The sequence below is a fragment of the Triturus cristatus genome, chromosome 11 (assembly GCF_964204655.1).
Source record: "Triturus cristatus chromosome 11, aTriCri1.1, whole genome shotgun sequence".
In the NCBI taxonomy this organism is placed as follows: Eukaryota; Metazoa; Chordata; class Amphibia; order Caudata; family Salamandridae; genus Triturus; species Triturus cristatus.
In genome coordinates, this window is record NC_140594.1 from 131,622,041 (window position 1) to 131,647,793 (window position 25,753).

A 25,753-nucleotide genomic window follows, 5' to 3' on the forward strand; every position below is an offset into this window, starting at 1 on the left:
TCTGTGTACAGACTCAGAACTATTTGGCCGAAAATTTGGAATCGATGGACTCTGCACAGATCATTTGGGAGACATACAAGGTGGTTCTAAAGAGGTATGCCTTGTCTTTAAAAACGACATATGTCGCCAAGAGGCGACAAATATTGGTTCAATTGGAGAAGGAACTCCAAGAGCTTGAGATGGACCATGCAAGGGACCCCTCTGAGGATCCACAGCATAGACTGACCCTAAAATAGGATGAATACAGGTTCAAGGCGCTCGAACACATGATGGCCACCCAAAGTGCGACTCACCATAGGTTATATGAAATGGGAGATCGGGCCGGGAGGACCCTGGCGTGGTTGGAGAAGAGGGAGCGGGGCACAAGATGGGTGCCCCGACTCTCACTGCCCGACAGGAAGGTTCTCCATCACCCCAAAGATATCGCGGAGGCCTTCGCGGATCACTTTGAAAGAGTCTATTCTCCTTCCACAACGTATACGGAGGAGGACTCACGCCAACTTCTGGCAGACAGCGATGTGCCGGCTCTCTCAGAGCTGGATAGAGATGCACTAGACGCGGACCTGACTGATGAGGAAATCCACAAAGCCATCGGTCACATTAAGTCGGGGAAGGCGATGGGGCCAAATGGCACCCCCATAGAGTTCCTTAAGGTCGTAGCTTCTCAGATCGTCCCACACCTGCGTGCAATGTATGAGGAAAGCTATGACAAGGGGTGTCTGCCGGTAGACCAACGTATTGCTAGTATAGTAGTTATTCATAAGTCGGGAAAGCCGGTGGACGACTGTAGTTCTTACAGGCCAATCTCATTGATAAATGCGGAAGCTAAGGTTTTGGCGAAAGTACTTGCCTCGCGCCTTGGAACGGTGATCTCTTCCCTGGTCCACCCGGATCAATCGGGCTTTATGCCAGGCAGAAATACGGCTCTTAACATTCGCCGACTGCATAATGTGATGGCGTGCAGGGCCTTCCTAGAGGAAGATGCAGTTATCCTGTCCTTAGATGACTCCATGGCTTTCGATTCTATCGAATGGCCATATTTGTTTGAAGTTCTCAAAAGGGTTGGGCTCGGCCCCAAATTTATTCGGTGGGTGAAACTACTCTACACTGACATCCAGGGGCAGGTCAGAGTTAACAGCCATACTTCCCGGGTTTTTACGCTAAGAAGGGGCACGAGACAGGGATACCCACTCTCCCCACTGCTGTTTTCCCTTATGCTGGAGCCACTCGCGGCTTGGATTCGCTGTGATGTTATGATACGGGGCCTCCGATGGACTTTGGAATGTGAAGATAGAATATCCTTGTATGCTGATGACATACTGCTATACCTTGCATCCCCCTACAGGTCCATTTGTACTGTCCTTGATATTTTTAAAGGCTTTGGGAAATATTCGGGGTATGCCATCAACTGGGGCAAGTCGGTGCTGTTTGTGTTACATGGGCAAGTTCCCCGCCTCCCCAGGGACTGTGCGTTGGTGGTCGCAGCGGACGGTTTTCAATATTTGGGAATCTTCATTACGTCGGACCCGGCTCTCTGTTATAGCCATAATCTGGCGACCCCACTGACCAGATTGCGGGCAGACGTTAAACACTGGAGATCACTCCCTTTGTCCTTGGTGGGACGTGCCGCCCTCTTCAAAATGCTGGCGCTCCCGCGCTTTCTGTACGCCCTTCAGAATTGCCCACACCGTATTCCGGATGCATATTTCGCAGCGGTCGAAGGGGAGGTGCGCACGTTGTTATGGGATGGTAGAGCCCCTAGAATCGCTCTTCAGAAATTAACAAAGGGATGGTACGACGGGGGGATAGCGTTGCCCGACCTCAGGTTGTACTACTGGGCCTCTCAATTGGTAGCAGTTAATCAGTGGATGTACGCCCTGCCGACCGACCCGGCATATGCCCTGGATAGATACCAGATGGACCGTTCGGGCTATTTGGGTGCCCTGTATTCCCAAACCAAGAGACAAAAGTTTGTTGGCCCAACACGGCACACACTACAAATTTGGCACCTGGCAAACTCAAGGCTGGGCTGGGCTAATGTTCTCACAAAGGTAACGCCCTTATGGTACACTCAGAAACTCGGCATGCTATGCTATCAACCGGGGTTTGACGGGTGGGATATGATTGGCATTTCGACAGTGAAAGACATGATTAAAAAGGGGGCAATACTTAAGTTTGATGATCTCCGGCAGACATACCAGATGGCTCCAGGGGAGGTCTTTAGGTATCTGCAAATCACACATGCCTCAAGTGCGGCCTTCCCGAGCTGCGAGGACATACCGGACTCGTCGCCTCTGGAGGATCGATTACTTGATGGGCCATTGCAGTCTAAAGCGATCTCCCTGACATATCAAAAACTCAGTAACAATTTACCGGACAATTTTGGTAAGCTCAAGGAGCAGTGGGAAAAAGACCTGGGGCTGATTGAAGAGGATGATTGGCAATTGGCTCTCATGTCACCTAGGGAGGCAGCAATCACGCTTCGATTCAGACTGATCCAGCTTAGGATTCTGCATCGGTTATTTTTATGACGGGGATAACTCTAGCTAAAATTGGGGCGAGGGAGGATGACCTCTGATTGAAGGGCTGCAACTACCAGGCCACCTTCTACCACACACTGTGGGAATGTCCAATGGTGCGTAATCTCTGGGTTAGGGCCACAATGCATATGCAGTCTGCACTGGGGAAGACAGTAGACCTGACGGCCCGCCTAGGCCTCTTAAACATATGGGTGGACTCGAATCTGACAGAGATTGAACAGCAAATGGTGACGCTGGGGTACACGTTGGTAAAAAGAGAGTTGGCTCGGGGCTGGGGTGGAGTGACACCCCCGGCTGTATCGGTGTGGCTGAAGGAATTGGACAAGTGCATGATTGCGGAAAAGGAGTTGTTCATAACTAGGGGGTGTCCGAAGAAATGGGGTAAAAATGGTCCAAAGGGAATGCTTACAGAGGAGAGATTTGTGCATCACCCATGGTGGAGTTGGAAATGCGTAGAGGCAGGGATAGGGATCTGTTTTCTTGAAGAATTCTGTTCAATACCCATGTAGTGTATCATTGGAAGATTGCAACCACTGAGAATATTTGTCAATAACTTGGATTGTCTGTCATAAACCTTTTTCAATAAAAATAAATTTAAAAAAAAAGAATAGTAAATTTATACTTACCTACATGCATTTATCTTCTCGCTATTTTCGCCCTGACATTTTAGTGGCACGATGTTTTTGTGGTCGACAACCATGTCCATGGATATCCCCCACAACAGCAGAGCCCCCGCCCTTGAGCAAACCTACAACTGCAGAAAAGCGCCAAATGATTGGAATATTTGTGCTATACAAGAGCTGTGCAACATCAATGCTCAGAGGCTTTCCAACAGATCGATTGGGCCTCTTCCCCTCCACACCCTCCAGTAGTGCCAGGATGCGCCACGCCCAGCCCTGGTGAGCCAGCTCTTTTTTTAAAAGTGACAGCCACTCCCCCAAGAGCAGAGATGTTTCCAGGTGGTGAAGGCCAAGCCTTGGAGCTGTGTACACTGCACACCCACAGGAAGAGAGGGCAGGCCAGGAGAGGAGTGGAAAAACTCTGCGAACACGGTCATCTGCTGCTGGAATGAAGGTCAGTGCTAGGGAATAAATAGGCAAGCTCTCTGTTGGAACTGCCCAACACTCCATCACCATGAGGCTGTTCCTGGCTGCTCTCCTCCTCGCAGGTAACACAGACCACCGGCTCTGCTCCTGGCCCTGGGGTCCTCTTCCTGGCCGCGCTGTCTCTATGGTGGGTGTGGGGTTGCAGGGGGGGGGAGGTAAGGAACAACACTTCTGCACTTTATTGTTCCCTCCTGTTTAAAGGGACCCTCCATTCCATGGTGTGATATTTGGGATTATTAAGGGGTGATCCGCAAAGCCCCTTTTAGCACCAGCCTTCTATGGGTGGGGCAGTAACTATGGGTCAACACCACTCTCATGCATGTGACAAAATCCCACTTGTAGACTTCTCGTAGGTTGAGTATATCAACTCCACCATTACGCAGAGCACTGAACTACAGGGATAGCCAGGGGCACCCACAGGTCAGGTGGCATGTGACTCCGCAGCATCAGGGACAACAAGGTCCAGTCTGAGCATCCATCTCACAACCTAATGCATGCTGGCAGGAGCAGTCCTGGACTGACCATTGAATCCAATGCATTAGATTGCTAGATTAGAAAGGTTCCTAGATGGGGAAGCTGGACTAGCATACAGTGTCCTTGATGGCATGATGTTACCTGGTAAACCTGCTGTCCTGGAGTCAGAGGCTGTTCTAGCCAATCAGCAGGTTCTGCTGCTAGAAGTCAGCCACGTCACTGGGGAGGGCACTCGTTTAATTCATTGTCACAGTCTCATCCGGAGCTCACCCTTTCATTTCATTGGTGCATTACCACCAGAGAGGTGCTCTATTGGTTTAGTCTCTCCAGGGAGGTGATCTCTTAGTTCACTGGCACAGTGTAACTTGGAAGGGGTTTACTTGGTTAACTGGCTCAATCCCACAGGGGCACTCTCTTATTGCGTAATCAGGGTATTTCCTGAAAGTCTATGTCTCAAGCCAGTAGTGTTGGGGAGAGTCTTTTAAAATAAAGTTTCCCTTTTGTGTTGTTTACTACTCCTATAGTGAGATTGTATGCATACTACATTGACCCAAGAAAAAATATATATGGATTTCAAATATAGCAACACGTAATCTAGATTTCTATTCTTATTATTTTATTATTTGCACCTTTATCAACATTTAAGCAATATTGTACCCGTTTAAAAACACTTTTCATTACATATCATTGTACACATTTTCCTAAAAACAAACATTTAAAAATTATATCTTTTTCAGTAGTTATTTTAACAATTGTTGGCATTAATCAAATTAATTTTATATACTACTCAGTACATATCATAATATTAAAAACATGATTTTTATTAAAACAGATTGACTGTGTCCTCTTGTCGACGCGTTTCGGTGTATCTTGTAGTTACAAACACCTTCTTCAGGACCCACAACATAAAATCACAAAGTGCTCTTTATATCAAACCAATAAATCTAAAGATAAAAGATACATACAATTAGGTACCGAACGTGTGCTCAGAATTGAATTGTCTTTGGTTCAATTTAATTCTTCATTGTAATACTGTAGCGTACAATTACACAAAAGCCTCCATGCTCAACGCTAAAGTGCAATTACGTCAATACATGTCTAAAACATGATTCTACAATCTACATTACATTGCACATTTTGCTCGAACATCTTTGACAAATACATTAATTCTGTCAACAAGGGTATAATATTATGAAGCGGTTTCTAATTCATATTATGACACCAATAGCTTACCCTCATTGGGGATTCAGTGAGGAGTACGTTGCAGCATATGAATTAGAAACCGTTTAATAATATTATACCCTTGTTGACAGAATTAATGTATTTGTCAAAGAGGGTCGAGCAATATGTGTTTTATTGGTTTGATATAAAGAGCACTTTGTGATTTTATGTTGTGGGTCCTGAAGAAGGTGTTTTTAACTACAAGATACACCGAAACGCGTCGACAAGAGGACACAGTCAATCTGTTTTAATAAAAAATCATGTTTTTAATAATATGATATGTACTGAGTAGTATATAAAATTAATTTGATTAATGCCAAAAATTGTTAAAAGAACTACTGTAAAAGATATCATTTTTAAATGTTTGTTTTAATGAAAATGTGTACGATGATATGTAATGAAAAGTGTTTTTAAACGGATACAATATTGCTTACATTTTGATAAAGGTGCAAATAATAAAATAATAAGAATATAAATCTAGATTACGTGTTGCTATATTTGAAATCCATATATATTTTTTCTTTGGTTCACTGTAGTATGTATACAATCTCACTATCGGAGTAGTAAACAACACAAAAGGGAAACTTTTATTTTGAATGACTACAATACCCGGTCCCTTTTGGTATGGCCTGGGAAACTCTCTTTTTTTTAACACAAGTTGGGGAGAGTCTGTCATAGGGCAGATGCTATTTCACACGCAAATGTCTCTTCCATATCACTGACTGGCCATGCACAGGACCTGCCTCATGTGAAATCCCCCAAGTTCTCTATATGAGGCCAGTGCACCTCTGCCAGGGCGGGGCCTGCTGCAATCGAAGGCCTCCATCTTACCTTTCTTCTTGCTTCAGTGTAAATCCTCCAGCATCCCTTTCTTCATCCAATACTATGAGTGGTTCATGCTGTAACCATAGGCCTCCATGCTCCCATTACCCATTCTGCACTTGGAGGCTGGCCTCCATCTTCTGTTTCCTCAAGCTGCACCTTGAGACTTCCGTCTGCCATGTTCTCTGGCTGCACTTTGAGACCCACATGCTCCTTTTCGTCATGCCGCACTGTATTACGTCCAACATCCCTTTGATCAAGGCGCGTTATGAGGCCCCTATCCTCCTTTCCCTCATGCTGTCCCCCCAGGTCTCCATCGTCCCTTTCCTCATGCCACACTCTGAAGTCCTTCCTCATACTGCATGAGGCCATCGTTTTCTTTCCTTCTACTGGTGGTTACAGCACGATACCTGACAGGGACCCTGTTCTTCCTCTGCAGTGGCCGCTGCTGAAGATGGCGCCCCAGACATGAAGGCGCTATGGAATTTCAGGTCCATGATAAAGTGCGCCATCCCCTCCAGCGACCCTCTACTGGACTACAACGACTACGGCTGTTACTGCGGCCTGGGAGGGGAAGGGACGCCACTCGATGCACTAGACAGGTGAGTAACATCGTTATCTTGCATCGTGCCTGCTAAGATAGCTCAGTGAGTTAAATGCTTGTTGCTGATCCTGAAATCTGTTTGCAACGAACAGCTGCAACGCTCTAATTGTTCCCAAGTCCACGCATGAGAAACTCATCTGATCCAGGTTTGGGGCATATTAACAAGGGCCAGCGATAATTATCGCTGGCTCCACATAGCGGTAGAAATATTATCGCCGGCTATCGCTGAAAATTATCGCCATGATAATGCTATATTAACAATACATAGCGCTATGGCAATAATATTTCAGCGATAACAGTGTTTACCATGGAACATCGCTGGTTTTCCAGCGATGTTCCATGGAAAACAGCAATAACATTGCTGATACGACCCTGTGGTCGTATCAGCATAATCCACCTACCATTATTGGTATTCCTTAATCTGGAATTTAACCCCTTGAGTGCCCATGATGAGATAGTCTCATCATGGGCCGCGGTTGCGCTGTGCCCATGACGAGACTATCTCGTCATGAACCCCGCCCGCTAATTCAACGCCCGGCACAGGGCGGGGAAAGGGCGGGGCACACAAGGGGTTAACAGACGTTAAATTCCAGTGTTAAGGCCGAGGTAGCGCGATTTTTTTTATCGCTGCAGCTCCTTGTTAATATCGGGAAGTTGCCTTCGCGATATTTTCATGTGTTGTTTTCACAGCCACGCCTTCTTTGCATTTCATTAGCGATGCGAGGCGAGGCAGTGAAAAAACGGGCTCTACATCAAAGAAACACGTGCTAGCGTGTCCTTGATGATATTGCGATATAATTATCGCCGCTTATCGCCCGAAAACGGACGCTAAGGCGGCGATAATTATATCGCCAACCCTTGCTAATATGCCCCTTTGTTCTTTGCATTTTGGGTTATACAATAGAATCTGCAAGACTATAGATCTGAGAATGCAAGCAGAAACCCTGGCCTGGATAGGCTGCTCACACATGGCACTGGGAAACTTGAGAGATGTGCAGGTAGCAAGTTTGGTTGGGCAAGTTCGACTTTCATCCTTCCGAGTTTGATTAAGTAAGTGCCCCTGACTTAGGTGGTTAAACTGTTATTAAGCACTTCAAATACATTTTACACATGCCCTTTCCTGCTTCATCTCCATCGTTCTAGCCTCTATTTTGTTGCAAATACTTCCACGAGTGCTGTCAGCCAGCAAGTGTGTGCATGCAGTTTTTGTGCCACGTCTTTCCTGCTGACGGGCATGTTGCAGTTTGCACTGTACTGCAGTGTAAACAGACAACGCAGCAGATGCAGGTGGGAAAATGGCAGTTGGTAGGGTGGCAGGAGGGGCACCCCCTGGAAAAAATATAACGCAGGACAATCTGCATCTATAGCCTCATTTATGTGGTTTTGGCGTAGGACAGCGCAGCATGTGACTTTGCTGCACTGCCCTACGTCAAAGTGAGAAGGTAGGAATGTGCTGTATTTATCCAATACGGTGCATTCCTGTCCGTTCCCCCTGTGCTGGCGCCGTTTCGGCAGCCTAGTGTAAACGCTGGCACCGTTGCACCATGGCCTGTGTTGTAGGCAGAATTGTTTTTGTGCATGAAGGGGCACCTTCATGCACAAAAACATAGAGGTGGTTTCCTCTTTCTTTGTGTGCTACACATGGAGGAAAAATTAGGAGAAATAAAGATATATCTCCTCGTTACACCAGCCATGTGGAAGCAAAAGATTTTGATGCATTCCCAGGTTTACAAGCCCTTATAAATCTGGGAATGCTTCAAAACCTATGGGTGTCGCACACGCACCACCCATGGAACACTCACTTGCGCACAGTAAGGCGACGCAGCGATTTGGATATAGCTCTCTACCAGGACTAGCACCCATCTCCTGACTCACCTTGTCATACCTCAGTGCTTGCAGGGTCCACTTCAGTGCTCAATTTGAGCCGGTGGTTTCCAATTCTCGGCACCAGCACTTATGACAGTCTGCAACATGGTAGCACTGTTTGTCTGCTTTCCAGATGAATGCAATAGTTGTTTATTCATTTAATGTACTTGGCGGCTTTGGGTGGCAAATTTTGCTGCCAAAAAAAGCACAATTTGTGTCCCAAAACCTCAAAATTAACTGCATTTTTGAGGTGGGCAAAAACGTGCCTGCCACAAAATTACTGCAAGGCGTGTGCTCTGTCGCTGCTGGAGACTGTGCTGTGTCCCAGTCTGTAACCTTGCAGGGTCTCCAGCAGCATAGTGACTCGAATTGGAGGATGTCTGATGCCAAAGAGAACAGATTACAATATGAAACCTGCTTTTCTGTCATCAGACAGCCTGCGTTCCTTGCTGTGTGCAGGGCAGTAGGGCTGGGGGAAGGGGAGGGCGAGCGGCTGGGGAGGTTGGGGACATATAGAAAAAATGCAAAGAAGAAAAAGAGAGACGTAGGGGCATATCTACAAGGCAGCGATATAACATTATCGCCGCTTTAGCGGCCGTTTTCGGCCAAAAAGCGGCGATAATTTTATCGCTATATTAGCAAGGTTCACGCTATCGCGTGAAACCTTGCCTTAGCGCCTGAATTCCTAACGCCCATCTTTGCATCTCTAATGAGATGCAAAGTGGGCGTTCCTCCCCAGGATAACGGGAGAAATGTCGCTAAGCGATATTTCTCCTATTAACAAGCCTCACGCAAAGCAGCATAGCGACAACAAAAGTAGCGATAACCTCTGTTATCGCTACTTTCCTTACGCCTGCTTTGAAACTGACTTAGCCATGATATCCTATGGAAGGTGGATATCATGGCTGAGTCTGTGAGGCCCTATCAGCAAGCTATCGCCAAACTTAGTGGGATTATCGCTGGGTTTCCAGCGATAATCTCACGTTTGGCAGTTAGCGCTAGGATTTGTATCGCTTTTGAGATAAGCGTTGCTAATAGCACGCTATTTCAGCGATAAAAATCCACGCTAGCCGGCGATAATTATCCTAGCGCTAAGTGCGCTTAGTGATAATTATCGTCGGTTGTTGCTGATATGCCCCGTAGTGTGGGGGATAAGGGGTTAACAAGAGACAGAGGGGGCCGAGGGAGACGAGTGCACTTGAGGGTGGGAGGGCAATGGGTTGTACAAACTACAGTGGGCTTCTGACGAGGGTCCTGGCACTTATTTTTTTTATAAATTAAGCACTGGCCCACCCAACCTCTGAGGCTTAGAGCTAGTTTATTTGAAATCTGTTTTGGATGGCATAAATTAGGAGGCGGACAAATTATTATTTTATTTTCACATATCATTTTTATTTAATTTTAACATCTTACACATCGCTTACCCCAACATTCTAGGGGAAAATATAGAGCTGTCCTGTTACACAAATCCTTTCTCATACATATGTTATACTGTGCAGTGGCTGCTTCCATATTAGGTTTTGGGGCGCCACACCTCTGATTTTCATGCCTGGAAAATGTTTCCCTCATTTTTACAGTGAATAAGAGCCTGGTTGCCTCACCTCTCATCTGAGCATGTTCATCAGGGCCAAAGGAATTATGCAGTTGTTCAGCTGCAGCATTTTCTAAATAATTATAGACTCGCTGCATTTTCCATATCGTCCATCATCTGCTACATAATATGTAGATTTTAACAAACAAAAAATGTTGTTCCTCGCTCAAACAATTCAAAAGTTACTAAAAATACAGCAGCTAGTGTTGTTGCGCACTGGAAGGTCCTTTGCAAAGCTTGACTGATCATCTTTCTGTTGGTTATTGTTATATTTGGATGCTGAACTAACACTAATGAAGTGCAACCAATGCCCAGACGGTGTTACAAATTTAAAATGACAAAATTATGAACTAATATTATCCTAAAATGTGCGCATCGCGCCTCATAATTTGACTTTTCTTGACGCATAATTTACTCAACCCTGCTGCATAATCAGGCCCTCCACTGCCGCATAATTCCAGTGGCCCTGATTATCAGACAGCCGAGCAATAATGAGATAACCACTTCAATGTGAGGGCATCGCCTCCTTAGGGCTTACAGATACACAGCCCTTGATTTTCATTTTCATGAAAAAGATGCTGCAGGAGTGACGCCATCACGTGGATAAAATTTTCACAGGCCATTGTACGTTGAAGCCCAACGTCATGAAGTCATGCTGCACTTCACTCGTTCAGTGACAGACATCCGTTATGCCGCAGTCCCTCTTCCATTTTTCGAACATGACATGCTGTATACATAAGCTGGGTCGTGGCACAGCTGATCATTCAGGGTGCTGAGAAGCCTTCATGAAATGCCACCACAGCAGGTACTTTGGGGCAGATTTACAAGCCCCTTGCGACATCTTTACGACACCGTTGCATCACTTCTGTGACGCAGCGGCGTCATAAATAATGCACCACTATGTGACATATTTACAACGTCGCACATCTAAGGAGATGCGTCACGTTGTAAAGCCCTGCGCCACATTATACCTGGATCAGGTATTATGTATGCAGGGTAGGCGTTCCGTCGCAAGGAAACCTCGTAAAAGTGACGCAGTGAAATCTACAAGATTTCACTGAGTCACATTTACGACCCCGCTCCGTCAAAACCTTACGCCTGCTTGTAGCAGGCGTAAGTAGTGACGCAGCACAGCAAGTATAGGCGGTCCCTGAGCAGTGCTGAAGTTGAGTTGTGTTTGCGACACAACTCTAGCACTGCGTCACCTTAACCCTACAGATGCGTCACGCATCTGTCTATCCTTGCGCCATGGTGGCATCCATGGTGGCACAAGGCTATTTTTCCATCACGCACAATAACTGGCGCATCGCTGCTAATATGCAGGGATGCACCAGTTATTGTAAATCTGCCCCTTTATTTACAGGGTAAGATCGGTGATGCGGTTGTTGCGATCAAACAGCGTCTCCTTCTGGTCGGCTACAACTGATTTTTACTGTATCAAGATATAATTAAGTGAATGCATGTTTATCATCAACTCTCCATCAAATTGGTGTTATAGCATGAGAGGAAGTGCAGAGTGTCCATAGTATTTTTACTAGCATGGGTGGCAAACATGCGTAAGCAGTGTGCTGAGCATTGCTTGCTTGTAGTGACCGCAACGTCATCCGCTCCACTCAACACGCATGCACAGACGTCACCCAAGGATTACACTGACACATTTGTTATGGGTGAAGAACTGCTGCAGGTTTATTTCATACAACATAAGTATGACGATAGAGTGGGTTATCTTACGGGTGATCCAGGGCAAGCAGCCCCTCGCTGCTCCGCCCGCCTTACGAGCCAGCACGCACGGTGGGTCGATGCCCGACTGCGCGGCACATACTTTTCAGATCCTCCTTTGGATCACGTGATCTAATACTCCCGCCCCCTTTTCACGGGGGCGGAGCGTGTTATGGCACACCCCTGGTTGGTCAGGCCCCCCAACCGCCCGAAGGACTAACGGGGCGCCGTCGCGGTCTTCCCAGAACCTCCTTCGGCTCCCGGACCTTGGATCGGGCACCCTTACTGTGCCGGACAGGGGTACCCTTACTGTACCGACTGTCGCAGAGATACCCTTACTGTACCCTTCTGCCTCCAGATCGCCCTGTAACTCCGCCTGCAACGCAAGAAAAAACATTATAACATTCCAGTAGTGCGCTGCCTACGCCGTGCAGGGTAAGCGGAAAGGGTGGGATCTCGCGCGGGAAGGAGCGAACAGGAAGCAGAGGGCGAACTGCAGGGGCGGGAGGCATAAGTAGGCCTGGCCCCGCCCGCCCAGTGGCCCGCCTCCCCCGGCAGGGCCAATGATAGGGGGGGCCTCCCCTCCCAAGGCGCGGCATCCTGAGATAGGTGGAACCGGTGGGGGGGGGGGGAGGCTCCGACGGGCGGCCACTAGAAGGCTGACCTGCTAATGTCCCCCTGCGTGGGACGCGGCCAGCGGCATAGTGACCGCACCGTCATCCGCTCCACTCAACACGCATGCACAGACGTCACCCAAGGATTACACTGACACATTTGTTATGGGTGAAGAACTGCTGCAGGTTTATTTCATACAACATAAGTATGACGATAGAGTGGGTTATCTTACGGGCAATCCAGGGTAAGCAGCCCCTCGCTGCTCCGCCAGCCTTACGAGCCAGCACGCACGGTGGGTCGATGCCCGACAGCGCGGCACATACTTTTCAGATCCTCCTTTGGATCACGTGATCTAATACTCCCGCCCCCTTTTCACGGGGGGCGGAGCGTGTTATGGCACACCCCCGGTTGGTCAGGCCCCCCAACCGCCCGAAGGACTAACGGGGCGCCGTCGCGGTCTTCCCAGAACCTCCTTCGGCTCCCGGACCTTGGCTCGGGCACCCTTACTGTGCCGGACAGGGGTACCCTTACTGTACCGACTGTCGCAGAGGTACCCTTACTGTACCCTTCTGCCTCCAGATCGCCCTGTAACTCCGCCACAGCTCTGGGGAGGCTCCCGTCGCTGCCAGAGCCCCCCCTTCCTCCCTTTGCTGTTATAGGCGCCCTGCCCATGCGAGCTAACTTTAGTGGGCTAAATTATGGATCCTGTTCTGAAACCCGTACACAATGGCAATAATTTGCAACCGATAACCGGGCTTCCCCAGATCCAGCCAAACCAGTCTTAGCCCATGCAGGCCCGGAGCCGGCATGCCCCCTCAGGCAAGTACCCCCATACTATCAAAACTCCCCGTGGATTTTGACTGAAGTGACCCGAAACCTAAAACAGGCGTTGGTCTAATGTTACCTTTGCATGGCTGAAGAACAATACCTGTGACAGGCCACTCATGCCAGGAAGTGCCCGCGGGTGGAGGGAAGAGTTGACAAACCTGTCAGGAGGTGTCAATGCGAGTGAAGTTAATGGATGACAAGCCCGCTCTACCTCCTCTTTCCTCAGTTATCAAGTCTAGCACTAGTCGGAGTGTGCCATCACCTTCCGACAGTCACCACCCTATGTGAAGGCATGCCCTCCCAAACTTCTGCTAGCATACCAGGGAGCAGACAAGGCAGCGTGCCCCGGGGGGGAACCAACGCATAAATACCTCTCTATGTTGAATACTGGGAAAGCCAATAGTTCTCCTGCTATTTTGTAGCCCAAATATGTTTCCCAGGAGTCTCTCCCAATCATATGGACCAGGTCGCCCCTGTTGGAAGGCCACTTCCACAACCTGCATAGCTGCCAGCCAGTGCTGGAGGGCGGGAGAAGGTGCCCGTTGCCGTTACTCACATCAATGGTACCTGTTTCGTCGAATTGAAGGACGGGCTACTAAGTGAGCTTACCCGGCTCCGCCCTTGACCCCGAGGTTAGACCCAAGCCCCTCTACGTTCTGCTGCTTCACCTGCCTGTTAACACGAATCCCAGGGCAGACCTCGGCCTCTAACCCATGCTTGGCCATGTCTGAGCTAAAACTCCTCTGAAAAGCAGGACAACAGGCTAGCCACCAACATTGCCTTCTGAATGTCCCTGACACTGCCAAGGGACACGTGCATAACTGAAGCAACTGGCACCCTGCCATAAGAGTATCAATTTAGCCCTTAATGACTGCAAACGCGCTCTTGCGGCTATCCGTATTAGTGCTCCCTCCCAACAGGCCGCCTTAACCAGGCAACCCGCACTCTCCTGGCACTGGCGCACTCCCGCCCCAGCTGCCCTAGAGTGCCTGTTCGAATGTAGCCACAACCTTACGTTTTATCACAGACAGAACCAGGGTATGAAGACTCAGCTGACTCTCCTGCTGAGTGCCCGTTGCACCATCGCAAGTATGTCTTTTGCCTATTCGGTGTCTGGCTGCAAAGTTATCTGACATTGCCAGCCCCAGTCACGGGTGAAAATAGAAGTTTTACAGCTGCTGGTGCCATCGACGATACACGTAGCCTGATGGAACAGAATGCAATTCCCTTCCTCCTGTCGGGCACAAACCCACAACCAATTTATCACCATGGTTCAATCTATGTCCCTAATAGATATCAATAGATAATAGATATATAGATATCATCTATGAGAGATCTATGTTACCTAATGGCACTACTCTGCATCCTGCACCATTCTGCCAGTGCCGAAAAGACCTTTTGTCATGCTGCCTGGCCTAGTCTTTCTGGCCCTGCTCTATACGCGCCCACTTCGGCCCTAAGGGGGCAAACAATTCGCCAGTGACATAGCTTAGCCGAGCGTGCCGCGGTGTTTTGCCTCCTCATCCATCGCAACCAATTATGAATCCCCTCATCTGGCCCTGCAGCAAGCAGGACTAGGACTCAACGCGTCACACCAGGTCTCAGTCACAACCCCTGGAGCGGACGTGCTCCCCCCAACCTACTGATCCACAGACCGCTTGCACACTGCTCACAGTATGGCTGAGAAGTGAGGCGGTTGATTAAAAAACCCTTTTAGATAAACATGAGGCAGGTGCATGGTCCCGTTGCATGGCGGCCTGCCAGTGCGACAAACCTCCAATCCCCGATAAGTACCACTACCAGCCTACGCTACAATTGTGCCTGGCATTCCTTCATGCCCAGATAAACCAAGCGATGATTGCTCTCCTCCGCCACTTGACCTGACCACACTTCGAAGGACAAACACAGCAAGAATACGCGGCCTGTGACCTGCCCCAAAACTCTACGGAATCATCCCATGATCATAATGCTGGGCGAGCTCGCCACCAACAACAGTCACGGCATGCCAACCCCACAAGTCTTTAGTACCCTTTTGCTCAAGAATTGGGATGGGGGCAGGGAGGGGCAGTCCTGTCTGAAGCTGTGTGTATTGGAGGACATGCGCTCCAAATTTGTAAAAGATGCAAGTGTGAACTGGTCGCGGATAGCGTTGATAAAGCCTGCTAAAGTCCACTCTGCGCAACCCGCTGGCCCATGGTTTCCATTGAACGGAGTTGGCAACCGACCTCAACGCACCGGAGGCGGAACACTGGATTACAGCTCCGATCGAACAGATGCCCCTTGCATCCGACATCAACCATACCCTCTTGGCTGAAAGCTGCTCCATGCTTCTGATGCATCGGCACCCCCAGCCAGCTAACCCTGATAAAATCCGCTCGTGACCCGGAGTAAACCGTGCGATGGGAGCACCAAACCCACTAGTACAACGTTAACTCTAGAACCAGGCTCCACCACAAGAGCCCTTCACAAGCCATGTGGCCTAAACATTCACAACGTGAGGCGGTTGCGAATGGACTGCGAACTCCTAGGCATTCTCTACAATGTCAAAAGTGGAGTTCTGGTTGGTTAAGGTCTGCAACTGAGCCTGCCCGAACCCCCTACAAGTCAGGAAAAGAGTGTACACCTTACCGCTAACTCCTACTGACCCCCTAGGTCGCTAGCCAGCGCCTCATGGCCTATCCCAGAGGCAGTGTAAATATACTATTATCCAAACGCACACCCGTAGTACCCAACTCGGCCCCACAGCAGCGACCGCATACACCACTCTGCCAGTTGGCACCAGACTTCAACCTGTCTTGAGCCCTGTTGCCACGGTGCGCCTCCTGCAGGCATGTAAGGGGCAAGAAAATCAAGCACAACCATTGTTCCTGCAATATGTATAACATAATGACCCGAAACGTGAAATCCACTACTACTCAACTGAAAATAATGACTGGCGAGCCTCCCTCATAACCCCTGTTGCGCGATCCACACTGCGACGTGGTGACCCCGGGACCTTGTTAACGGCGTGACGTCCCTGCACCCTCCAAAATCGCGCTGCATCGCCTGCCCAGTTCCAACACCGTCCCTGGCCTACCAGCGCTGACGTGCCCTCTTATCTTTTCGTTTAGTTGCCAGGCTTCCCTTTCACCAATCCTACTGATGTCATCAAAACTAGCAACACCTCACGATACATGGATGTAAATTGATATGACGCTAGCATGCAGGTAACCAAACATCCCAAAATTCCATCTGCACGCTCATCCCTGCTCTATAATTCCACTCATGATTGTAAATTACGTATACATTCACGGAAACTGGGCGATCTGACAAACACATCGCCGGCTCTTGTGAAGGGAAGGGGACATCAGAAAAACCTTTCGTTATAACGCTAATGTATCCAGCCTATCCACTGCACACCACATAATAATTATGCTTTAATAAAGAGAGCTGTCGCAGGGCCGCGTGTAGCGACGGTACCCAAGGTAGAAATATACCCGGAAATAATAAACAGATGCAATAACGCTCGTGACCATAACCCGGGGTTCGGTTCCCGAACCTGGCCTCCCTCACCATGTCTGAACGATTCTCAGACATTTCCAACAGACCGCTGCTGAGTAGGCAAATACCCAGCTGTCTGACCAGTAGGCAAAGATTAGGGCCTATGGGAGAAGCGCATGCACGCGGCCGAGACCCAAACACCCGACTCGCTGCGTGATGTGACTGACGTTTTCCAACAATCGCTCAGAGTAAAAGGACATTCCGCTGTGGACTACCTTGCTGAAAAGGATGGAGCAATAGCCATGGACGGTAATAGTAAGTGAAGACATTATTCATTCATGTTCAGCCACAGTGAGAAACACTGCCCCCGAGTGGCCTTCCCACTTTAAGGCACCCTGGCAGCACATATTAGTTTAACCCAACCAATATTCAATCACAAACTGATATACTGTTTTGACCCCACCCAGGGCACCCTGCCCGGTTACCGCCAAGGCAGACGCGCAGCAACGTCAATTGAAGGCAGTGTAAAGCACTAGTTCTGACCTGGAGCTGTTCACGGCGACTCATACATAGAAACGCCCCCATATTGCGCGACACTAGCAGCAGAATTCGCCAGCGCTAGCTTACACATTAAACACGCGCTACCAGGATCGGCAATCCTATCACAAACATGACTGTTTGCTCCCCCCCCCCCCCTTGCTCAGGGAACCAAGACAAAGGCGAGTCCATCCTAGAACACCCTCACTGCCGTTCAAAGCGATCAAGAAACTCCCGTGTCTGCGAAGCCAACGGATTGCACGAGATCATGGCGTTCGCAAACCAGGTGCAATCCGCAACTTTTAGACAATTTAAACATGATAGGTGGGCCTCCCCTCCCAAGGCGCGGCATCCTGAGATAGGTGGAAGGGGGGTGGGGGGAGGCTCCGACGGGCGGCCACTAGAAGGCTGACCTGCTAATGTCCCCCTGCGTGGGACGCGGCCAGCGCATTTCCTTTACTAGGCCCCTGGGAGTAGACTACACACAGCGCAATAGTACGTTTTGTGGGCGAAACAATCCCTCTCTTCGCTCGCAAAAACCTTCCTTTCAAGAGTTGCGGTCACGTGTCTCACTTGCTCACTCGGTGCATTTTAACGTGGCTCTTTCTACCCTGCCTTTTTCAAATGGTTCCAGCCACCTCGGCGCCGCGTCAAAGCTCACTTTTGCGACAGGGGCTTGAAATTGAGTGAGGGGGTGCCCGCCTGGCAGGTGAGTTTAGGAACACTGCGGTAAGAAGAGATCCGGGGTCGAAGGTGAGATCTAATATGGAAACTGTTCAAACCATAAGTATTTTATTAGACATAAGATCACCATCTATTCTGTGGTCGATGCCCGGTGGCACGAGCACCAAACCTTAAATTTATATATTTTTTTTTACAGAGATGTTCAGTCTCCTTAGAGACTGTCAAAAATTGCAATGGCGACTATATTTCAAATCGCCACAGCGGGGTATTGGGTAAAGTTTTCAATAAGCAATAATCGCGCCTCGGTTAGACCTCATTGGCTACGATACTGCCACTGCGCAAAGCTAAAGAAATATGAGTGATTTACAGGCCCCGTTGCCGTAGTACCTCATGTTAAAGAGAGGGAGAAAAGTATGTATCTATGTGGAGGTATAGTATAACACTGTTGAATTATGGCAGTCAAAATAATGAACGTAGTAGCCTTTTATCTGCTATTTCGGTCAGCTCTCCGGCGCCAAATGTTTCCCTGAGACGCGCAAAGAACTCTGGGAAATTGCATGGTAAGTAGCTTTTTAGACCGAGCACTACACTAGTTCCGGTGTTTGATGTTGGGGCTAGCCGGTACTTTGTAGAGATGTAAGCAGCAACATCGTTACAGGCACGCGGTTTGTAACTATATACCGAAGGAGGCGTAGAAATAATTTAGAGAAATATAAATAATATTGCTATTTTTTGATATAGCTCTTACTGCAAGTGTGCTTTTTCACGGAGCTACACCGTTGAACTTGCAGCATTTCAGTCTCAGATTTCAGGTACAATTATTGGCTTAATTGTTTTCAAATCATTACTCATAACAGATCTAAAATTCAAGGGATTCATTATAATAAAACGGTATATTATTAACTACCCAAGAAAAAGAACTGAGGTTTAGACCTGGAACTCGTGCTCGGTTCAGATACGTTAAATTAGGGATCTCCAATCAGTCGATCACGAGCTACTGGCAGCTCGCTGTCGCCGCACGTGGCTTGCAGACCAACATATCTTTTCAGTCCTGAACTCAGCTTAGCCCGGGGCGAGGAGGGGTGAAGCGGGTGATGATGTCATTGGCAAAACCCAGCACACACAGCAATAGCCTGCCCACCGGAAACCACCCTGCCAGCCTTCAGCAGCTCTGCGTAGAACTTCCACCCTGCCCCAGTGATCCTAGAATCCAGCTGCTGCTCGGGACTCCTGCTCACGGCCATGCTGGGCAGGCAGCTGATCGACAGGGATGGCACACACTCCTCCCTAACGGGGACCTGGGGACGCAGGGCACTGATTCACCCACCCCAGCAATCTGTGTTTGGGCTAATGGTATCATGTTTGAATCCAGTTGGGCCCATTCAGCGTTTTATCCTTCTGAGCTCAATAAAAAAAGAGTACTGTAGAGTGGGTAACAATAAACATCTTTTATTCAGCACCGTGGTGCCTCAAAGGGTGAAAGGGTGCTTTACAAATATGCGTTGTTAGCAGTGCTTTAAATGGACAAAAATAAGTGCAGGGCGGACAGTCTGAGACAGTCCGGGACAGGAGGGGTAGGAGGGGGCAGCAGACTGGGTTATTGAAATCCGTGTTATTTGATTTATTAATTTTCTCCTTTGTGGGTGGTCTGGCTAGCTATTGTTGTGTATTGTTGTGTATCATCTAATCTTCCAAGGTGTTCGGAGACCATATGTGTTAATCTACCTGGGAAAGATTGGTATATAGTTTCTTGTTCGTACTAGTAGAAACTGTAGTGGGGCGTGGGTCCCGGTCTTACCTATTATGCCTAAAGCCAAGACAGCAGCCTCGACCACAACCATGGATAATTACTTGGTTAAGATGGTCGATAAAATTAATCAAGAACGTAGGAAATCTTTAGGCCGCCCGGGGTTACAGAGTTCGTTGTCCCCCCCGCCTAACTGCCTGGCCTCCGAGCCTTCTTCTGATCAGGATCTTAATACATCCTTATTACCCACAGAAAGTATAACTGAGGGAGCTTTAACGGACACTATAAGTTTGGAAAGTGGTACCTCTGAGTCCACAAATGATCCCGAACCAGGCCAAGCAACTATTCTTGATGCACCAACCCCCAGTCAGCCTGTATCCAGACGCCAAAAATTAACACGCACTTGTAGGAACACTAGCAAATCCATCCAGTCTAAGCGAGGAGGGAATCGCCATGTTAACAAAAACGATCCCCCCCCGCAGAAAAATCTCCCAGTTCAATCCGTGTCAACGGATGGAGCTAAGGTCATCCTTGATAAAGATCAGCTGGATTTTATAATTCATGCTATAGATGCCAAGTTTGACATATTGGTTAAACCCCTATTGACCAAACTTACCACAATCACCGACGAAGTAGTCAGATTGGGAGGCATCCTGGATTCTCTTCTCAAGGTTAGACCAGCTACAAACACTATTGCTAGTATCCAGGTGCCCGATGAGATATCTTTAATTTCATCTAATACAGCCTCACCGACGGTCGTGAGCAGAAGCCCTGATTGCAGAACTGGGAATGTCCCTGGAAAGCCTCCTGTAGTTCCTAATACATCATCTCAGCGGCAGGACTCCACTAAATCACCGTCTTGTTTAGTACCAGGGGAATCTATGGGCCATAACGTAAATACCCTCAGCCATAGAAACCCCCAACCGGACCTGCCACCTACGTGCGCTCCCTTTGTAGCAGTCCTGATGAATGTCCCCCCTGTTAAGAGGCATGATAGCAATCCTGTAAACGGAGAATCCCACTCGTCACTAAAGAATAAGACTGTGGACTGGCTCCACCGACAGTGTGATTTCCCTGTAGCCCTATCTAGGGATATACTAAGCACCAGGAGAACCAATTGGGTTGGTAAATCCCGTAAGACCTGCGAAGGTGACTGTATAGTCATTAACTTTCGCAACCCCCAACTTACCTCTACAGTTTTAATTAAAGCCGCATCTCTCCCTGTGAGTGACCATGGCATTTCTTTGCGGCCACTTGGGTATTTTTATAGAGACTTTGCTACTCAACCTGTTATCCAACCTGCTGATGAGCACCACTGGCGTAGGCCTAGAGTTCAGAACTTGTGTGCTGCCCCTACTATCCCTACGTTTAATAGATTCCAACCTTTAAGTGGGCTTGATAACAATGATTGACTGGAGCCCGCTATAGATGGTGTAAGGTTGGAGGACCTGGCCTTGAGTAAAGAGAGCTCTAGTACGGCCCCTAGGATATTAACAAACATTACTACTGATATTGGTGTAAGCCATCTAGACTCTATTGTGGCTTGTGACCACGATAGTCCAGTTAATGCAAGAAGGGATAGGTCTACATTGAATTCTCTCGTCCGCCCAGCTAACTCTGGTTCGTGTTTTATAGCCTGTTGGAATGTTGCGGGACTTTCCCATAAGGATGAATGTTTAGGTTGGTTTGATTTTATCAATCTTTTTAATATTTTATGTTTTCAGGAAACCTGGAGTCTGGACCCCATTAATTATAACGGCTTTGTTTCATATCAATTACCAGCTGTGGCTTCGAACTCAGGAAGAGCCAAGGGTGGCCTTCTGACATTGATTTCTGTTGATGTTCCACTTACTGTAAAGAAACATGTCCTGGTGGGGGCCCATTCCCAGATCCTATGGCTTTGCAAGGAGCAGGATAGGAATATCCTTTTAATTAATTTTTATAACAATGTTTTTGATAACACTAGGCAACAGATAGCATTTGCCTTGGAGGCAGCTTTGGCTAAAATTGTAACAGGTAATGACATTGCTTTTGATTTTATTTGGATGGGGGACTTTAATACTTCTGCTTGTTCATCCTCTGCCCATAGGGTCTGTGGTTTCTTAAACTGTCGAGGTGAGGGAGTCGCCCATTTTCCCCATAACCCATACGGGGACTCATTAAATAAAATCCTGACGACATACGATATGGAGATCATGGGGAATGTGAGGGGTGCTCTTGGTGAAATTCTCCCCACCTTCAAGGGTAGAAACGCTAACTCTGTTATTGACTTTATTTGTACCTCTTCCAGCCTTAATCCATGGTGTTCAGCCCCCTTGGTAGTAGACAATTTAATCAGTGACCACAACTGCCTGACCATGGAGACGGTTTTTTGGAAGGCCAATTTAGGTCCTAAACCATGTATTGTTGATAACATTGAACCACATAGACCCAATGGAACTAGAATCAGGTGGAAGGGGGAGAAGGCAGACCTTTTGTCTAATTCTATTATTGTTAACTGTTCAAAGGAAATTGATACTATTTTAGCGAGTGAAGAGCTGACAGATGTAATTTTGTACAAATTTGTTGATATTAATCACTGCATAGAAGCAAAATTCACTAAGCATTTCAAGGGCAATTCAAACCGGCAAAGGGGGTGGTTTGATCATGCCAGTACAGTTGCCCTTAAGAGCCTCAAAGTGGCTTTGGCAGTTAAACAGAGGGATACAAACCTTATCAGGCATCTTAGGGCTATTTACCGGGCAGCAGTATTAGAAAGAAAGGCAGAACTTAAGCGAGAGGCCTGGGACAAGTTAGACCAGGCCGCCGAAACCTCTGATTCCTCTCTATTTTGGGCTACTGTCAACAGCCCTTTTTTAAGGGACGAGGTTACACCTGTTTTGTCGGCTAACGTTAGTGCGGGAAGCTGGGTCTCTCACTTTTCTTTGATTTTCGATTCAGATAAACATATGGACATTGGAGGTGGGGTCTGGCCAATTATTCCCCTAGATATCTCCCCAACCGAGGTCAAGAAATGTATCATTGCAAGCAAAGGTGGGAAGGCTCAGGGGCCTGATGGGGTGCTGGTTGACGTTTATAAAAAAGAACCGGAGATCTGGGGCCCGCTATTGACAAAAGTATTTAATGCTGCTGTAAGACATGGTGCCCCGCCTACATGGAAGGAATCTATTATTATTCCTATCTATAAGAAGGGGGAGAAGGGGGATGCTAAGAACTATCGCCCTATCTCCCTCTTAGATTCCTCCGTGAAAATTATGAGCCGGGTGCTTCTTGTTAGATTAGAAGAATGGGCAGAAACAAATAACATCCTGGCTAATTCCCAATACGGATTTAGGAAGGGCAGAGGCACAGTAGAACAGTGTCTCAACCTAGAACTACTTATAGGGAAATATACTTTGGCCAAGAAAGGTTCCCTCTTCCTCTGTTTTGCCGACCTTAGTAGTGCCTTCGATATGGTTAACCATAAGATTCTTTGGGAGACACTACTTGAAATGGGGGCACCGGAGGGTATTGTTTACTTCTTGGCCAGACTCTACGCTAATCTTAGTTCTAGTGTTCGATATGGACCAGGTGGGGAGTGTACACCAAAGTTTTCTGTTAAGCGTGGTATTAGGCAGGGGTGTGTGCTAGCTCCCCTGCTTTTCACACTTTTTATTAATGAGGTTGACTCTGTTTTAAGGACTGTGGGGGCAGATGCCCCAATTATACTTGACTCCCACATCCCAGTCCTACTATATGCGGACGACGCGGTTCTTCTCTCCAGGACCCCCGTCGGCCTCCAACGCCTCATGGACAGGTTTTCCCTGTTTATTGGGGAAAGGAAGCTGGTCATTAACAAATCAAAGACATTTGTCATGGAATGCGGCAAGGGCCGTAAAAAACCCCATCCCTTCTTTATCGAAGGGCATAGGGTTCAGACGGTCGATACTTTTAACTATCTGGGTATCACCTTTTCCAAGACAGGTAGCTGGTCCAGCGAAGTCACCCACGTTAGAGCAAGAATGGCGAAATGTGCTCACGGGGTTTTCACGTTCGCCTCTAAGATCGGGGATAGGCGGATTGGGGATATGCTGAAAATCTACCAGATGAGGTGCCTCTCAATTGCCCTTTACGGAGCAGGTGTCTGGGGGCATGTTTCGGCCGGGAGTCTACAAGTGGAGGAAAACTTGTTTTTAAAAAGGCTACTTTGTTTGCCTATTTCAGCATCCACGCATTTGGTGCATAGGGAACTTGGAATACACCATCTTTCGGATTCCATTGCCCACAGACCTCTAATGCTGTGGCGTGCTATTTGGGCTAAGGAGGAGACTTCCATGAATAGAGCCATTATTAAGGACTGTCTGTCTCTAGATAATTATTTAAAGATCCCTTGGGTAAATTTTGTTATGAGCTGTTTCAAGGACATATATGGTCTAAACTTATATGAGGACTGTTATGCTGCCAACAGTTTGACCAAAAGCGAACTGAAATCTGTTTGGTTGTCTCTAAAGTACGAGCAACACTTGAAGGCCAGTAGCAATCTATCCACCTGTACGCTCTATGACAGCTGCTGTGAGTTGTCAGGTTACCAACCATATTTGAGCTTTGTTACTAGACCCTCTCACAGGTTCGTTTTAACTAGACTGCGCTTTGGAATTGCTCACCATCTAGTGGCGTTTCCCAATATCAAAAAATACCCAATCGGTCCTTGCCCCTGTGATGGCACTACAGCTCAAAGCACTATGCACTTTTTATTGTTCTGCCCATTATATGGAAATTACCGTATTGATCTTTTAAAACCTATGTACAAGAAATTTGGTGTTAGAACTGTTAAAGATGTCATGAAATTGATATTTAACCCCCCACCCGATGTTTGCTTTTTTACTGCCACATTTCTTCTAAAAGCTATCAAGGCAAGGCCTAGTATTATTTTTTAAATTGTTACTGCTGTTTTTATCACTTGTTTGTTTTAACCATTTAGATGAAGCTTTTTATGACTTATTCTTGCTATCTGTCTATGTATATTATTGATGTTTTATTATGTACGATCTGCTTTTATGGACTTTTGTCAAGCTCCGAATAAAGCTTTATGAATTGAATTGAAGTGCAGGTACTCATCAAAAGGAGGGATAGACTGGGGGTGGAGTTTGGGGCGGGCATAAGGGCGGTGTTAAAGGCCGAACAAGGGGCAGGGCTATGTTTTTGACCTTTTCAAGCTTTTTATGCAAGAAATCTGCAGTTAGAACACCAGATGTATCTCTCCGTTCGTTTTTTACACTAATAACCATTTATATAGCACTTACCAATCAGTGTTTATTACTACCCAAAGTAACCCTTTTTCAGCAACCTTAAAAATTAAAAGATTCAGGAAAAACCCGTAAGATTCTATATATATGCCTTGTTGTTAAATGCAGGTCCTTGCTGCAGCGACACAATTAACTAAGATATATGCCATGGATGTTGACTTGTGAGCTACAGGGAAGACAAGGATCTAAGCAACAAAAGCAGCATGCCACTTAGCTATCTACACAAATAAAAAAATACAACATCTCTGATCCACATGTTGCATGCTGTGCTTTCCAGCAGGCACAATGACCCTCTATGTAATTTTATGGTGAGTTAATTACCCACCAGAGTTTTCTTAATTCACATTAGATCAAATTGTCCACATTGATTTGAAGAAGAATGTCCGATCAAAATTGTTCTTTGTGATTAGAGGTATTTTCTTTATTGAAAAAATAGATGAAATCATTAAAATCCAATATTCATAAGATCCATTGTACCAATTAATCTTGTGCCATTTAGCCAACGCGTTTCGTCTCCGAAGCGATCGTACGATCTTCAACATACGAACGTCGACAACTGCTGCTGGCTACCCTGCCTAACACTGATGATGGTACTTTAATCATCATCATCATAAGATCAACATTTCCCTAAACA

At 47.3% G+C, this 25,753-nt stretch overlaps 1 protein-coding gene and 1 non-coding gene across 2 annotated transcripts in view; one reads left to right on the top strand and one right to left on the bottom strand.

The window, feature by feature from the left end:
* The first annotated feature begins 3,609 nt into the window (after positions 1–3,609).
* LOC146783519 (phospholipase A2, minor isoenzyme-like) overlaps positions 3,610–25,753 on the top strand; it is a 50,519-nt gene continuing 28,375 nt past the window's right edge. Inside the window, exons 1-2 of the mRNA XM_085633557.1 lie at positions 3,610–3,708; positions 6,603–6,765. Coding sequence (XP_085489683.1) covers positions 3,675–3,708; positions 6,603–6,765 — 197 coding nt within the window. The 5' untranslated portion in view covers positions 3,610–3,674. The remainder of the gene's footprint in view (positions 3,709–6,602; positions 6,766–25,753) is intronic.
* Positions 18,294–18,433, bottom strand: LOC146783520 (U4 spliceosomal RNA). The gene has a single exon (XR_014971095.1). It is a non-coding gene; the product is annotated as a U4 spliceosomal RNA (small nuclear RNA).